Source organism: Vanellus vanellus (genome assembly GCF_965231255.1).
Source record: "Vanellus vanellus genome assembly, chromosome: 2".
Taxonomy (NCBI): domain Eukaryota; kingdom Metazoa; phylum Chordata; class Aves; order Charadriiformes; family Charadriidae; genus Vanellus; species Vanellus vanellus.
The window spans coordinates 79,464,848-79,481,327 of NC_138906.1; the positions used below are offsets into that span (position 1 = coordinate 79,464,848).

The 16,480-nt window shown below is 34.3% G+C and overlaps 1 protein-coding gene across 2 annotated transcripts in view; it reads right to left on the bottom strand.

Annotated features, from left to right (window-relative positions):
* Nucleotides 1–16,480, bottom strand: part of RELCH (RAB11 binding and LisH domain, coiled-coil and HEAT repeat containing) — an 86,103-nt gene that overhangs the window by 34,777 nt on the left and 34,846 nt on the right. The window contains exons 9-12 of one of the 2 annotated variants that reach the window (XM_082479600.1): nt 14,676–14,751; nt 14,182–14,277; nt 5,201–5,313; nt 491–581 (exon numbers count right to left, since the gene is read on the bottom strand). In XM_082479600.1, the coding sequence (XP_082335726.1) occupies nt 491–581; nt 5,201–5,313; nt 14,182–14,277; nt 14,676–14,751 (376 nt within the window). Of the gene's footprint in view, nt 1–490; nt 582–5,200; nt 5,314–14,181; nt 14,278–14,675; nt 14,752–16,480 lie in introns of those variants that run through there. The other variant, XM_082479599.1, reaches the window with a different exon arrangement.

The window sequence follows — 16,480 nt, forward strand, 5'->3', positions numbered from 1 at the left end:
TAATTTCCTGTTTAAGAAAATAAACTAGCTGAAGTATGGAACTTCCAGGAACTTATTACAATATAAAAATCAGCAAATGAAATCTTTAAATGAAAATGGATTTCCAACAGTTTGGAAATCACAGTATGAATTATAAAGGCACCTACCTGGCAAGAGACTAGGCAACACTGATGATGAACATGTGCATATCTACATTTCAAAACAACAAACATATGCAGGTATATGCAGGTAACTAGGATCTCCAGAAAATCTTTGATGAATTTTCTGCTTCTGAGTTCTTTTTAATGTTATATGAAATTACATAATTATATAATAATTAAATAATTATATAATGAGGACAAAGAGCATCCAAATACCTTTCTGAAAAATGTTTTGAACTGCCATTCACTGAAAAACAAATCCAAGACACCCTCCCCCTCAAACAAATAAAACTCTACATTTATTAAGCTTTAACTAATTTTCCAGCATAAAGCACAAAATAATCAGTTACCTGTTCCCAACACTGTGGTAAAAGCTCAGCTTCTACACGTGTTGGTCCAACGTGTCGGGCAAATGCCACACACCCAGTCAGTATCATCTGTCTGAAAACACAAATTTAAAGCTTTAATCTGTTAATTAAGTAAAGTTCTAGAACATATACAATATATTCTTTAAGTTAGGAAAAGCAGATGCTGTCAGGCAACAGGTAATTGTCTACAGTCAAAATTTCACACCATACACACTGACTTAAAGGCTAAATCTTAAATTGAAAGCCACTATCTTGTTTTAGATTTAATATGCCTTTTCCAGAAACTTGCAGATCCCAAACTTTATGAACCAGAGCCTGAGAATCTCCGATTTTGGAATCTCTGACTAAATCTCTCATTTAATTCTTATTACCGAATACTATGATTCATCATGCAGTAAAAGGATCTAGATTACTTAATACTATCATACTATCAGTATTTTAGTCAAGTACACGTTCTGCTTTTATTTAGAATCATTCGTGAGTTTTAACAACCTTTGTTCAAAACAAGTAACTTAATTCTTTCATTAAATGGTTTTGCAACATACTAACATGCAAATTACTGTCATCTCTCCCAAAATACTCGACTTCACTCTTGTCAGAAACCTTCTAAAGTGCATTATAAAAGGGAAACAATTAATCAATCAGTAGCATCTGAGATCACCTGAGTTATTTGTGTTTACATTCTTGCATTTTTCTAACTTTCCTTAACATTTGCAAGAAATGACTGTTGTTCCATCAGTTTCATAGGCACAGATACCTTTAAAATTTCAATATAATTGTACTTAGCTGTCATTTGTGATATTTTAACTTTTACTTAGTGACTGTTTATCTTGCTATGATTTTTTACTTCTAACTATTTGTATCATTCCAATCCTATTAATAGGACAAACTTTGCATGCAATTCACCAGTTCTATTTACTTTTAGTGCCTACATAAACACTTAAATAACTAGTTTCAAAGGACAACGCGTGGAAATGAAACACTCATTTTATCACCTCCACAGTAAGATTAAGACACCACTGAGAAATTTTTCATTATCACTTTGTGGAAGGTAAGGAATTAATTTGTTACCATTTTAGTGTCATGTCTAAACTCCTAAATATTTACTGCAGCTAACAGTATGCCCTTAAGGTTGAAAGGCAGAGATTCAGCTGGTTATTTCTTCACCAGTTATACAATATATTTCATAAAAAAAAAAAAAAAAAAAGACTCATCCATCTCATCCATTTTCAGAATCTTTTCAAGGAGAAATAGTCTATTAAAAAGATTTTTTTCCCTAGCATTCTTTAGGCCAACAATCAGACCAACAATCAGGCCAACAAAACCCAAAACCTCTTCGGTTTTGTGTTGTGGTTTGTTAGTTGTTTTTTTTTTTTCCCCCCTCTCTACCACATACAGAGAACTAGACCTTTGATCAAGGTAAAAAAAGGTTAGGGGAAAACAAAAATGTAATGATTAGATAAGACTCAAGAAATCAACAGCTGATATGTGATAGGAATATGGAGACAAAGGCTACGGTAATTCTGAATTCTACAATAAACAAAATAGTTTGGTTGAACTATTTTGTCTTTGGTTCTACATGCACACAGTCACAGAACTGGGTGACAGAATATACTTTTAACATATATTAAAAAAACAAAGAGACTACAGTAATCACTTGAAATCATCTGCATTAGAAATGGGGAAACCCAAAATTACTTTTTTTTTTTTTTAAAAAAATCAACCCCCCCCCCAAATTCCATGAAATCTCAAAATAAACTCAGATTTCCTTTTGCCTTGCCTATAAAGTAGCGAAATTTAAGATATTGCAAAAATATTAAAAAGTAGTGTTTTAAATATTTTACTGTAACCACCCTAAAAGCATATGACAATCAGTATTTCAGGGGAAGTAAAGGTTGTCAGGATCTCAACAACAGGTCATTGAAACAAAAAAATGTTAACACTAAGCTGTTACAAAAATCGCATATGGATTGCAAAAACTGGACATGGGAAAAACTATTTTCTACTTATTGTCATAGTGATCTCTTTTGTTAACAAGATGCTGGGAACGCTTTCCTCAAAGAGCTCTCTCCAGGTTATGCACTTATGATCACTTTGGCAGGAACATAAAATGAATCAGTACAATTCAGCAGAGCAGTAGTTTGCTTCATCAGTACAGAAACCAAAGTAAAATTGACAATCAGACTAGAGGAACAAGGCAGAAGTTAGAGTAGAATAAGCATAATTTAACACACTTAAATTCTTTCTAGAGGTTTTAGAAAGCAACTGCATGCATTAGTAAGCAAATCTATATTACACAGTTCAAGGTTCTTTTGTCACTCCTAAAGGTTGTATTAAAAACATACTTACTAGAATTTTCCTTAATATATCAGCAAGTTATGCATGTTCTGTAAGAGGTGGTATCATATGACTGATGAAAAGTCATACTAGATATACTAAGCTTAATTTACTTTAGCTTTTAATTAAGAGCGCTGCTTCTGGATACATTACTTGGAAATCTTCAAGAGTTCACATTTTGAACTGTGTTTTAACCTTATCCTAAAAGACCCCAACATTAACCTGACTTCTTCATGGTTCCTTAGCTTCCAAAACCAACATAACTGTCCAGAAAGAAGTAAAGCTAATACACATTTGCTCCTTTGCAGAATTTGACATGTTTTGAAAAGTCTGAATAGTACATTGATAAGAAAGCCTTGAGGATAAAAGTGGCCTTATTAAATATAACGTTAGTATACAAGACTATGGCAATATGCTCTATCTGCATGCACCAAAAAGCCTCTCACATGGGCAAGTAGTACAATACAGGCTTTCTGCGTGATTGTTAACATACTTTACACAAAGTAAAATATTTAAAGTAAAGGACTTATTTTAACAGGTTCATTATTAGAAATGCAATGTCACATTTCAGTCTCTTGCATTTGAGAAATTAAAAAAGTCAACTTGTTATAAACTGCTACTTTAATGTATAATGTAGGCCTGTACAGTATAGCAGCAGGTAAACAAATAACATGAGATAATTACTACCATTGTTCTGATGACTGAACCTGAACGTCTTTACTTCACACCACACAAAACTGCTAAAATATAATTTAAGACTGCTAAAATATAATTTAAACTTATTTAGATAAAAAACAAGATGCATAATACACTTCCATACCAATACGTAAGTATAAAAAAAACCCAACTGAAATTCCAAATAAGTATTTTCTGTCTAATTTGTATTCAGAATCTCTTATTTGGCGGAATTTTATTTATTCTCTAGTCAGGTTTTATGGTACCTTTAAAACAGATTATGATTTTTATGTGTGTAAATATATATTATGTATACACATGGAGAGGTCCTGGAGAGGTTATGGCAGAATATTCTTCCCAAATTTCTGAAGAAAACGAGTTATTTTTAGATATAAATCTCTAACTCACAACAAAGAATGAACAACTTCAAGGAAAAAGAAGCTTGGATTTTCTTCTTACTTAGTTGCTGGAAAAGACACACCTAACTGCAGCTAAATCTACTTAATATGCCACCATTCCTGTGACAAATTAACTATAAGAGTCTACAAGCGAGATATAACTTCCTTCCCCTCTACCCACAAAATAATTTTAGCTTCTCAATCTGCATGGGACATCCAAACATTTTAGATAGTGGCAGACATTTCAGAAGCAGATTTCTAATGACTCTGAAGTAGAACAAGGACTGCATCTTTTTGCAATTTCAATCTGCATAGTGCCACTGTGCTACAAGTTGCTTTTATTTATTTATGCATTTTTTGTCTCCAAAGCCATCTCTGTAAATTATACCCCATCTCTAAATTTTACCATGGGAACAATTTAGAAAGACACCAGAACATTTCCGTTTCAGAGAATCTTCAACAGAAATGCTTTCCATTTATTTCATAAAGTGTATTTTGTCTTAAGACAGAATAGAGCAAGGATAGATACAGACGCTTTACAAAGCATCTTTAACAAAAATAATGGAAGACCTACAGATCAAATATGAAAAAAAATCTTTCCACGGTTAGAGAAGGAAACATACCAGCTAGGGTACTGTCTTTCAACCTTAAGAATATTCTTATCACGACTGGTCAAAGTCAGATTTCCTGAGTACTAAGGAAGAACTAAATTTATAAAACAAAATTAAAAGTATACATTGTTTTCAAACCTTAACCAAAATAAACCAAAGCTCTTAAACTTGTCATAACTAAATCACTGCTTCAGTCTTCCGAATTTTTTTATTACTACCATAGTACTGAGCCATAAGGAGGAAGAGTACTATTCTCATGCAATTTTCCCCAACTAAACATGGTAGTTAACTCAGAAACATACAGATCACAAAGATACACTAAGAGGTTTAAAAAAGCTGTTGTGATTTCTATATCAACCATTGCTAAGAATTATGATCTTAAAGCTCATTTCAACAAAGCGTTTCACTTCATCTTTAACCAAAAAGGGAACTGAAATGTTACACTTCAGCTTATCAAGCACATTCTTACATTTCAGTAACTAGAAAGTACAGTTCATGGAAATGGAAAGTCCCGAAGTCCAAATAAATTTGTCAACACTATACCAGCAAAATATCAGCTTAAGTGAAACTTGCTTAAAATCATCCAATAATACCCGGTATCTGTTAGTTCTGCTTCTTTGACAAAGAAAAAAAGTTCCCTCTTGTCCCGCAATGCACAAACGCAAACACACCTTTGCTCATCATCTGGTCGTTTGATCAAATTGAACAGTATGTGTAGAAGCTGATCTCTCTCTTTGGGTTCAGGATGGAGGCAGGCTGTGCACAGTATGAGTGGGATCAATTCCTAAAAAGTTGTGGGTAGGGGAAAACCAAACAAAGTAAAAACGCTTTGGGAATATATTCATTAATGGCAAAAGAAACTAAGAAGATAAATCTAACCACATAACATCAAAACAGAGAAGATGTTTTACAGTCTTGATCTCTTATTAAGTGACCTGAAAAAAGTGAACATCTACAAAAGTTAGAATTATTTTCCTGCTAGGAAAGATCAGGGGAGAACCAGCACATAAAATAAAAAGCTCTGCAAAGATTACAATTAACATATGCAGGTCACCTGTAACCAGAATTAGAGGACAATCACAGTTTAAATTATCTTCACTACCTAGTGAACTGAAGCAAGCTCCACAGACATCTAATGGAACAAAGCTCCTATGGAAAAAAAGCTATTTCTGATGCCATGGAGTTAAAAATTAAAATTTCCAATTAAGCATGCACACAGTTTGGTGCACAAGTTTGAATAAGCACTGAGAAACTTACATTGGTAAAGGTGACTGCAGACAGGTATCTTCCATTTTGTGTTGACTGAGAACTATATGATTTATTTTAAAGGTTTGTTCATTGTGGGTTTGTTTTGCTGTTTTGTGGGTTGGGTTTGTTGTTTTGTTGGTTGTTTTTGTTTTGTTTTGGTTTTTTTTCTCAATAGAGGCAATATCTGAAGCTGAATTTTCTTTTTAGAGCAATTCAATTCCCTTAAGGAATAACCTACCAAGGAGTTACTGTGTAAAACATTAACTGAAAGAAAATATAAGGCTATTCACAATAGTGAAGACCTCCTCCTTTCTAAATATGCCTTCAAAGCTCATGGTATTCATTCCCAGAAGAAACAAATGTTTCTAAAACATGGACTGGAAGCCCCTTTCCTTGATGTTTTTGACGTGAGCCTTTACTCCAACCAAATTTGGAAGCCACACAATTTCTAGGTGATTCAGTATCTTAGGGACAGAAACATCACATTGGGAGGTCAGGGGAAATGGACAAGACAAACCTAAGTGTCTGCAGAGAAAACATGGCAAGTAATCTGGAGAATTCCTTTCCCACCTGCAACATACTTTTGAGCCAGTTTCAGCAGACAAGCTTTTTGTGAATTAATAAACTGTGACAAACAAGCAGATGACAGTAGGAAACACTTCTGAAGTTACTAGGAAAGATTATACAAAACCTGGAAAAATCTATATTATTTGGAATAACTTTGCAGGGAGGTGGCAGTTTCTTCTTGCAGACTTTCAAATTGACCTATTCACGATGTTCTTCAGAGTATGCCTATTAAACAAGGTGGACATGTGGAAACAACATTAAAGACACCCTCACTGCTCAACTTGTATTTTCTTAAACAGCAAGCGCCATTTTAAACATAGAACAATACTCTATTTTAGAATGTTGCCTAAGCCAGTCAACTCCTGATAAACTTTTTTTTTTCATTTTACAAGAATTCTACTCAGTGTGCTATTTCCCCTCCCCCCCCCAAAGATGACTGAGACACATCCTAAGATGTATTTTAACGTTCTGGAAGATATTTTGGCAATGTTTAACCCAATTGCGGTACAGATTAGGTAATTTATGATGAGACAGAGGAATGAACGTGGAAAAAAGTCTTCAAATATCTGAAAGTACAGGATAAATGAGAAATAATTGGAACAATTTGGACATTTCTATTTCTCAGTATTTTAAAGTAAGACAGTTTGGGGGTTTGTTTTTAAATAAGTGTAGCACAGCGCAAAATAATGTGAACTGAAAACCTCTTTAAAGAAACTTCACAAATTACATTGCACAATGAGCTAAACTTTCCTGAGCTGAAAGCTCCTTTCCTTCTAGAATTTGCATGTAAGATTTTATTTTTTGTATATTTAACATTCAGGTTTTGCCCATTTAAAGTTCTGAGAAGGCAGGGGACGTCACTTATTTAATATATTTTTTTTTTTTTTGGTACTTCACAGAAGTATTTCCTCTCCTGCAAACACTGTTTTAACTCAAAAAGATTTGAAAAAATATTATAAAAATTAAAAAAAGCCACTCTAAATACCACTACTTAAACATTAAGCTAAGATCTTTTAAAGAGGAAATCAGATTGCAATTTGGAGATACACAACATATTTACTAACTTCACCATAAAGAATAAAGCTTATGGAAAAAATTTAAATAACAACACACCTGTGTTACTTTACTGAGATCTAACTCTCTGAAATCTATGCTAAGTTCACATTATCCAACTGCTCTTGCAATTATTTTTAAGTACTCCTTGTAATTAATTTTTTAAAAAAATAGTATACTTCACAAAATGAGACATTTATTTTTATGATCTGGGGTTTTTGTTTCATCTGTTGAAACCATCACAATGATTTCACTTTCCTAGTAGGTTTGCATACCTACTCAAAAATCTCAACTGATCACTCAAAATTACTCCTAGATTTCAAAACAGTGCCATGAGCTTTTTTTTTGAGCTTCTTTTCAAATTTAAAGAAGTTAAAGTTGTCTCATACAGACTCAGCTGGAAAAAAAGGAAAACACCTCTGAGTATTCACCTAGATATTACTACCTTGGGTGTGAACAGCTAATGAGTAACCTAACACCATTGACAAGGCTGGTTCTTTACCTTGCAGAAAGCTGGTTATTATAGCTGATGGAATTAGCTGTATTTTCTTGTCCATTGGTCACATTCTTTCATGCATACTATGGGAGAAGAGAGTGTTCTCTGCATCGCTGCATCAGTGCTTCTACAGTTCCTTCTATTAAGGGGAGTGGAGAAACAGTGAGAAGTCTTGAACAATGTTTTATGCGCTCCCTATAGACTTAATGGACAGGAAGGTACAACTGGAGGCGAAAGGGACTTTCTGTGGGACAACAGCAAAAAAACCCTGCTTTTGCAGATGGACAAAACAGGTCAAATGAAGTCTCCCAAAGACCTAAAAGGGGACAGATTCTTCTTGGGATATTCAGGATGATTAAAAACAAAAACAACCTACAGGCATGTTCGAGCTCATTTCTTCCTGTTGCTAAGGGCCATGCCTTAGGTGTAGACTTGTTTAATAAATCTCAGATTTTTCATTCTCAAAAACAGCAGAAGTGCTGTAGAAAGTGGCAATTTTCTGAAAAGACACAATAATATTAGCATTTGGCTGTTTAAATGCAAGAGGAAAGTTCATAACATTGTTATGGAGACTGTATATGATTACTAAAAATCGAGGAGAGGACTTCCAGTGCTATTTGAAACACTCTGCCTTCCTTGGGAAGGAATACCACCTGTGCTGATGGTCAAAGCAAGAGCACAAATTTTTAAAAATCCAACCACCCTCCCTCTATTTAATTTGGGATCCTTCCTAGACGTCCTGTTCATCCCCAAATCCCTCTTTTCCCTTTTGCCTCTGACTTAGGAAAACTGATTAGTTCATGTTCACGTTAGTCAACAATACCAGGAATGACTTTCAGAACTGCGATACTATTTTCCCATTAGATGACAAGCAGACTGCCATTATAACATTGTCAGCGCTTGTCACTTGATGAAATAAACATCGTGTGTCAGAGGTCTCACCTCCACAACTGAAAATGCAAGTTCGTATCTGAGGCAGTTTATATCTGTGAGCTACTCAGATGTTGAATAGAGAGAAAACAAGTTATTTTGGTTTTACTGTGAGATAAGGTACATACAGGTAAATGATGGACAAGGCTATGAAGCTGACCTAACACATTGCATAGGAGAACTAAAATGTCCCATCTTCTCTCTGTTCCACTTCTGTGTAACCGTCCATGTAGGTCTCTCCAAAGAAAAACTCTCTTATCTTTCACCATAGTACCGTTGGACAACTTCTCCCTAACTTATAACAACATGTTCTGTTATCTTTGAACAGGATTCACTATTTAAGCTGATTCAAATTTTCAATAAAGGCAACGTTTATATGGGCATATGGAGCAGCTCTTCATTATAGTCAAAAGAAGGTGGCTTTTTAATGGTAACTGGTATCACCTTAACTATTTGCAAAACAGTTCATCCTACGTACTTAAAGGACTAAAACAAAATATTAAAGCTGGGTTGTTTTTTTTTTAAATGCATCCTATAGGAAAAATTTTCTTACAAGGTAGCAAAGAATTTGCTGTGTTGTTGCCTTCATTATAATTTTTGGGGGAAAACATTCTGACAGTCTTCTACATCTTAGTTTCTCTCAATAATTAGTGTCTTTTTGTTGGAGTGTTCATAAGCAAAATAATTATCTCAATAAATTTAATTAGTGTTAAGCATCAAGACTGGTTACTTCACTAGCTTAGGATAGTAATCTTTTTTATTATTTCAAATATTAATGTAATAATACGGCAAAAAGGTAACAACATAATACATAAATCAGGATGACATTATGACTGATTTTGTAAACATGTCCCTTTTAATCTTTTCTAATAGTCAATGCTTATATTGAGAACCACTGCTATGTTAAAATTCTTCTGTAACTTAGCCTCTGACAGCCAATAAATTAAATAAAATAATCCTATCTGCAGCAACTGAAATAGCTGCGGGTACTGACAAACTACTGATATGGTGTCTCTTGTGCAAAAATGTTTTTGAAGTTCAGAATTCCCACTTTTAGTTTTAAAATGAAAATATATTTAATCATAGGATTAATACATGACTCAGAACTTTGTGCTACTCATCTTATTAATATTAAAATTACAACTCTAATTACATTTCATGGGATGAGACTATTATTCCAGGATCCCAGTTAAACCTCTCATAGATCCTAAAGCGATGCTTTTACATAAGAATCAATGCAGATGTGTGTGGAAAAAAAAAAAACAACCCTTTGTACTTTTTTGTTTATATCTACTGTTTATTTAGAAACCTGCATATAAAACCACTGTGATAAAACTAGTAACAATTTGCAATTCAACTCATGAACATTAAATTAAACTCCTTGCATCCATGAGTTATGTTTAAAGACATGGTGTTGAAAGACATCAGCTTTCAGACTAGAGATGAAAAGGATACTCTATGAGATTGAGCAATTTCATTCTAAGAAAACTACACTAGCCCCTCATGCCCAGAGAAGGGAACTAAAGGACTTAAATCAGAAAATGGTCATGTCTCTTTCGTATGTGTGTGTGGGGCAACCTCACACCAAACAAAAAATCCCCCCAAACCAAAACCTCAAATAAACCAGAAGAGAATCATCAAACAGGCTGTGGTCAACACTATCCCTATTTTTCAGAAACACAATCTATAGGAGCCTACCGCAATCTAAGTTTTACAGAAGAACAGAAAGTTTTTTAACTGTTCATTGAAATTCTTCTTGTTCTCCCCTATTCTGCAAAATAGAAACAATCATTTAGAAGATACTGATGGCTGACAATTTTCATGCCCAGGAACTCAAACTTATATACCTTTACTCATATCCAACCAGAATGACATGTTTGACACAGCCACTTAAGTATACTGTCAAGCTCTGACACAGCATTGTTTTACAATTTTTAACAAAGCCAATATTTTATGGCTTTTAAAGTGCAAGACTGAGATGAAAATCTGTAATAAGATATTCAGATCTATTGTGTTTAAGAGACAGCTACCTACAAAAAAATGCCACAGAGTGAAAGTGCCTCAGTGATGTATACGTGTAGTTAATACTCATTAACATGAACAACTTTAAATCTACAGCATTACTTTCTGCTAGCAGAGTTGAGAATGGCACCCATTCAGAATTTGCAGATTCACCATTATCTTTGTTTCAACATTACAAAGAAAACTCTACTCTTAACATATCGAACTTCATATAAATAACAGTTTCTCAGTATGAAAATCTAGGGGTGCACAGTAAACGATTACTATCATGGTTTTGCTAAGTTTCCATAACACAAATGAAAGTTACGGAAACTAACCCTGGAATAACAGGTGAGATGAAAGGTATAAATGATTAACCGAAAGTGTTTCTTGATTAAGAACAAGAGTAACAAGATCCCGATATTAAGCCAAAAAGTTTACTCTGGCCCGAAGTCCCATAAAGGACTACATACTGCAGCGTGTAGAAGTGGTATATACAAACAAGGTTACTCTTGGTAACTGACGAAAAGATGCTTATTTTTACATCTTATAAAGGGTAACAAATCAGTATTAGCCTGATTAGTTATCACAAAAAATTATAAAAGATCGTTTTTCTCAAATCACAGTTTAGCCAAAGGAATCTTTCTATGATATACCTCTTGACAAATAGAAGGTGGCTGATTATTTTTTTTTAATCTTAAATGTGTTTTATTTTTAAGTGGTAAAAACACAACTGAGGAAGCAGATACCAATGCAGATGAAATTTTATGAACTCAAGCGGCTCATCTGCAAGAAGCATTATCACAGACTGCATACCCAGCCAAAGTAGTTTTGTTTGAAGAACAGGTTTTTAGCATTTTGTTACTCTTCATTCCAATTACTATTTGGCTCATAGTATCTCCTTTGTTTGTGAGTGCATTCACTTACAAGTTTAAACATTGACATACGTGTTTTCAAGCAGTTAGGATAAACTAGGCACTTGGGATAAAACCAAAGTTAAATTTATATGTCGATATATGGATTTTTAATGACTATGAATTTCTTTCAGGCAATTATCCTATATGATGCATTATTGATTTTACCCGGTTGAACTGCTCTTTCAGAACCAACTAAAATGACCTCCTCAGCCAACCTAGTCAATACTGTATTTTTCCTTCTTTCTTATCTTCCATTGGAACCTAAACTACAGACATTGAAGAACAATTAAAGCTGCACCAATATACCAAACTAACAAATAATTTCAGAAATGCATCAGACATTCTGATATTAACTGGCTGCTCAGATGCCAACTATAGTATTTACTGGACCACCAAGTCAGACAGGCTGCTACTGACATTAAGAGTGTTAAACACATTGGTGAAATGGCTTCTAAATCTCTGGTAAAGGACAATACCTACTGTGAGATTGTCCACCTCCACAAACCCAGTTTCTCCAAAATGAAAATGTTTGGCACAATATTTTCAGCTTAAGGTTTTGCAACCAATTTCAACATGATGGATGCTTAAAGAACAAAGATAGGTACTTTAGGGACTCATCACAAAATTCTGTTTAATTCTGACATCTAACACACTGTCAATGTAAGATCTTAGATACTTCCACTGTATATTTTCAGAGCAGATTGGTGATCACTTTGCATTATAACCTGAACCTGTTACGTATTTTTATCAATTTAGTGATCTTTTGGTATATTTTCAAACCACACCTCTGTAAAATTGTGCTGACTCTCTCATGATAAGGCAGTTGTTGGACAAGACACGAAGTTGTACCTCGCTGAAGAGAGCCCAGCTCTTAGGGCAGCTTTTCATAATACTGCTATTAACAAATACTAACAGATGGTCTAGCCAAATTTTCCTTCAAATTCCCCAACTACCTCTGAAAGAACATTACAATAGTTACAGCAAGGGGTGGTAACTGAGAAAAGCTGTTTTTAAAGCAAATTTCAGTCCTTGGAATATTAAACATCCCATGCAATCCAGTTACACAATTCTCACTTGCAACTTTTTCAATCAAATTCAAACAGATGATTAATTTAAGGCCAAAATACATGTAATCAAATGTAACTTCAACTGTAAAACGACATAAGTAGGAAATAACCTAAAAAGTCACAAAAATATTAAATGCATTACACAGATTATGCTACAAGCTGTGAAAAGAAGCCAAAATACTACATCCTGCCAAGCAGAGGGAAGGAAAGGAATAAATAAGAAATCAGAAATTAAGCACTGATCCAGGAACATTCTCAGAATTATTCTGAAAGACTATTAACAGAACCATGTCCAGAGTACCCAGTTAACACCCCCACCTCCTAAGAAAAAAAAAAAAAAATTAAAAAAAAAAAAAATCACCATTTATAAAGTTTGAGACTTTCAAAACGTGGTACATCTCAGACTCACCATGTCAACTGCTGATAATTACTTGTATGTTATAAAATTTTAGATTATAGGATCAGTACGAATTTCTTGAGGATTTTTCAAAGCCTTAAAATGAATCTATGCAGAACACACTACTAAGTCTACCATACTGTAGGTCCCCTCAAAAAGGACTAAAACTTACTCAAAAAACTATGTTACTTCAAACCCGTTATTTTGGTGTCAACTATAAGGCCGTTGAATTTTTGTGGTATATATATATATATTTTTTTTTTTTTTTGCACATTCAGTAATATGTAATATTTACAACAAAGCAATACAAAACCAGTCTTTTTTTCCCCCATCTTCAGTCTTCCTTTTCTACACTATATAGTCTGAATGATTATGCAAAACACCATCTTCATTTACATTCAAAATACACATTACATTTTCATAATTTTATTCAGCTTCATTTTAAATTTAAGGAAAACATTTAAGCAAGATCGCTAGTTTTCTTATGATGGGGTGTTTTTTATGAACCTTATCTTGGCTGATACATGGAGCTTCTAGAAAAAGACAGTAAAATAATTTTTTTGTTGAAGTACCAAGTGCTGCAAAAGAACCCGAACATTAATCTTTATTAAAACTGATAGATAAAATAAATAAAATTTAATGTTTGAACTTATATCTCCTGCTCTTCATCATACACGGTAACCATGGTCTTCTCTAACAAAAACATTTGTGCTACACAAACGGACCTACAGTAACAGTTAGTCTTGCTGAATGCTAATGGTGCCTTAAGCAAAAGAAGAAATATTAGGATACCATGCAGGTTTACTGAACTCACCTGACAGAGGTGTAAAACCATTTTCTAGGAGCAGAGATGCATGCACAAAAGTAAGAATATGATTGCAAGTAACAGGCTTTCATGAAATTAGACACATCATCTTCAAAATGAACAAGAAAACATCCTGGTAAAAATAAACAGTAAAATTTCAGGGTTCCTCACCTCTCGCTTTGCAAGCAGCACATTAGGAACAATATGAGGCAGGCAGCGTCCCAACATTAACATGACACTTTTTTCACTGTCTGCAATCCGAGATACCTAGAAAACCAAGTTCTTTGTTGTTTTTTTAAATGAAGGACAGAACAAAAACCTATCGTTTCAAAGGAATAATAAGAATTGCAGCAGGCTGATCACTTAGCAAAAAATATTTAATTTACTCACACACATTAAGCCCTAAGTTTTTGATCCGACAGTAACTTCAAAAGCATGAATCCACTTGCAGAGACTCAAAACTTCCCAGTAATTACATACCTATCACTAGGTTTCATATTTAAGCTAAAGTCTGAAAGCATATCCTTATTTCTTAAGTTTCATGCACATGAACTATCTCTCCATATATGTTAATAAGTCTTGTTTCAAAGCAATTATTGCTTGTTTAACTATTGCTGCCATGCAGAGTAAAGGATCTTCTAATTTATCTCAAGTGGAAAGTATACCTCTGATCCCAAACGGCTGTCTGCTGACATCCGACAGAAGGACAGTAGTGCTTGATGGAAAGCTGGTGACAATTTCCTGAAATATCATCAGAAAAGGAGGCGGGGGGGAAAAACATAGATCAAAAAGGTGACTGAACAAGTCCTTTCACTCTGGTTTACACAGCTAGATAAAATGACCTTCATAAAGCAAGTTTTAAGTAAAGCATACTGCAGAAGTTTTGGTTTAAAACTATCTTTGAATTTTAGGGTGTTTAATTTGTAGCAAGAAAAACAGCGGGTGTCCTAATAAAGAAATTTTTAGTTCTGAAAAAAATGTAACATCTTTCAAACTGCTGCACAGACAAAAATAGGACTAAAGCATGAAGAAAAGGAAGCTTTAGCAATACAAAAGGAAGCGTACAATTACGCAAATGGGGGTGCAGAAGTCACAAGAAACTATTTCTGCTTAATGCTTTGATTCTGCACATTGCATAAAAACGTTTGAGTAGACAGTCACTTACAAGCTTCAGGATTAAACAGAGATTGCTCAACTGCCACTTTAGGATCTAACCGTTGGATTCAAATGTACAGTGAGAATCTAAAAAAATAACCTTAAGTTGCTGCCTAAGCCCTAATGTAGATGTGTATCTATAGAAGCACTGCCCCATGGCCATGCACAGCACCAGCCAACATAGCTGAGCTACTCAAAGCCTTACATATAACCCTTGTAAGATTCTCAAAACAACCCTGTCCAAGGAGAATAATTTGGCAGAAATGTTCTCGGAAAACAGTTACTGGACTGACCATTACATGAAATAGGCAAGCAGCAGCAGCATCCTATTTTTCCCAGTAATGACAACTCTCTCTGCCTTATTTGAGGCCAGTATTTAGATGCTAATCTAACACTGCCTCATCCACGATGCTGAAAGAGGAAAAAGGACATTTGTCTTCCAAAACATGCATAGAAATCATCTCACCCTATATCATTACCTGCTGCTTGAATCCTCTATTCACAGGAGGAGGCAATTCCTATTTCTTATGTAGAAAGTGGTATCACCTTTCTACTCCTACAAAAGCTATTTTGTGTGCCTGAGTGCACAACATCCCATCTACATGCATGTGTATGGACATACATATTTTTATCTAGTAGACTGGAATATCACGTGCTACTTATAGTAAATACATCATTGTTCACCCTTTTCTAACAAAAAAAAAAAAAGCACATAAAGGATCTAAGCTCCTACTTATAATTGTTTAAACTAATCCAGGAGGATACAGATAAACATACCACAGTAGTTTTCCTCTTCTGGTTATTTACAAAATATGACACATAAGAATCTGTGTTTATTACTTAAAATCAAGTTTCTTTCTTGACAGTATGGGTTTTTAAAACACGTTTTAAATTTTAATGAAGTAAGTTTGTCTTAATTCCAGTCAGCTTGGTTTTGTGCAAGGATTCCCTTTAAAGAAGTTATTAACAGACTCAGATGGTAGCAAGTTGTAACGAAGCTTTGTTTAATGGTATGTCCTTATTCTGTAGAAGTATTCTTGAATGACAGATTTACAGGGTCCACTCAAGGCTTTAAAGTTTATTTACACTGGGAGAACAGAAGCTAGCATTGCAAAGCTGTAGGCTTAACACTAATAGAGTTGCAAAGCCTTGGCCAGCCCTTTGCCTGGGCTGTCCTTCATCTCAGCGTTTGCTCTGCAGAACGTCAGATCCTTCCCCACTTGAAAGCTTAATTAAAAACCTACACAAGGGCAAGGTTCTATCCCCATTTTGCAGAGACTGAAAACTAACTAAGTATGACAATACGTCCATGAAT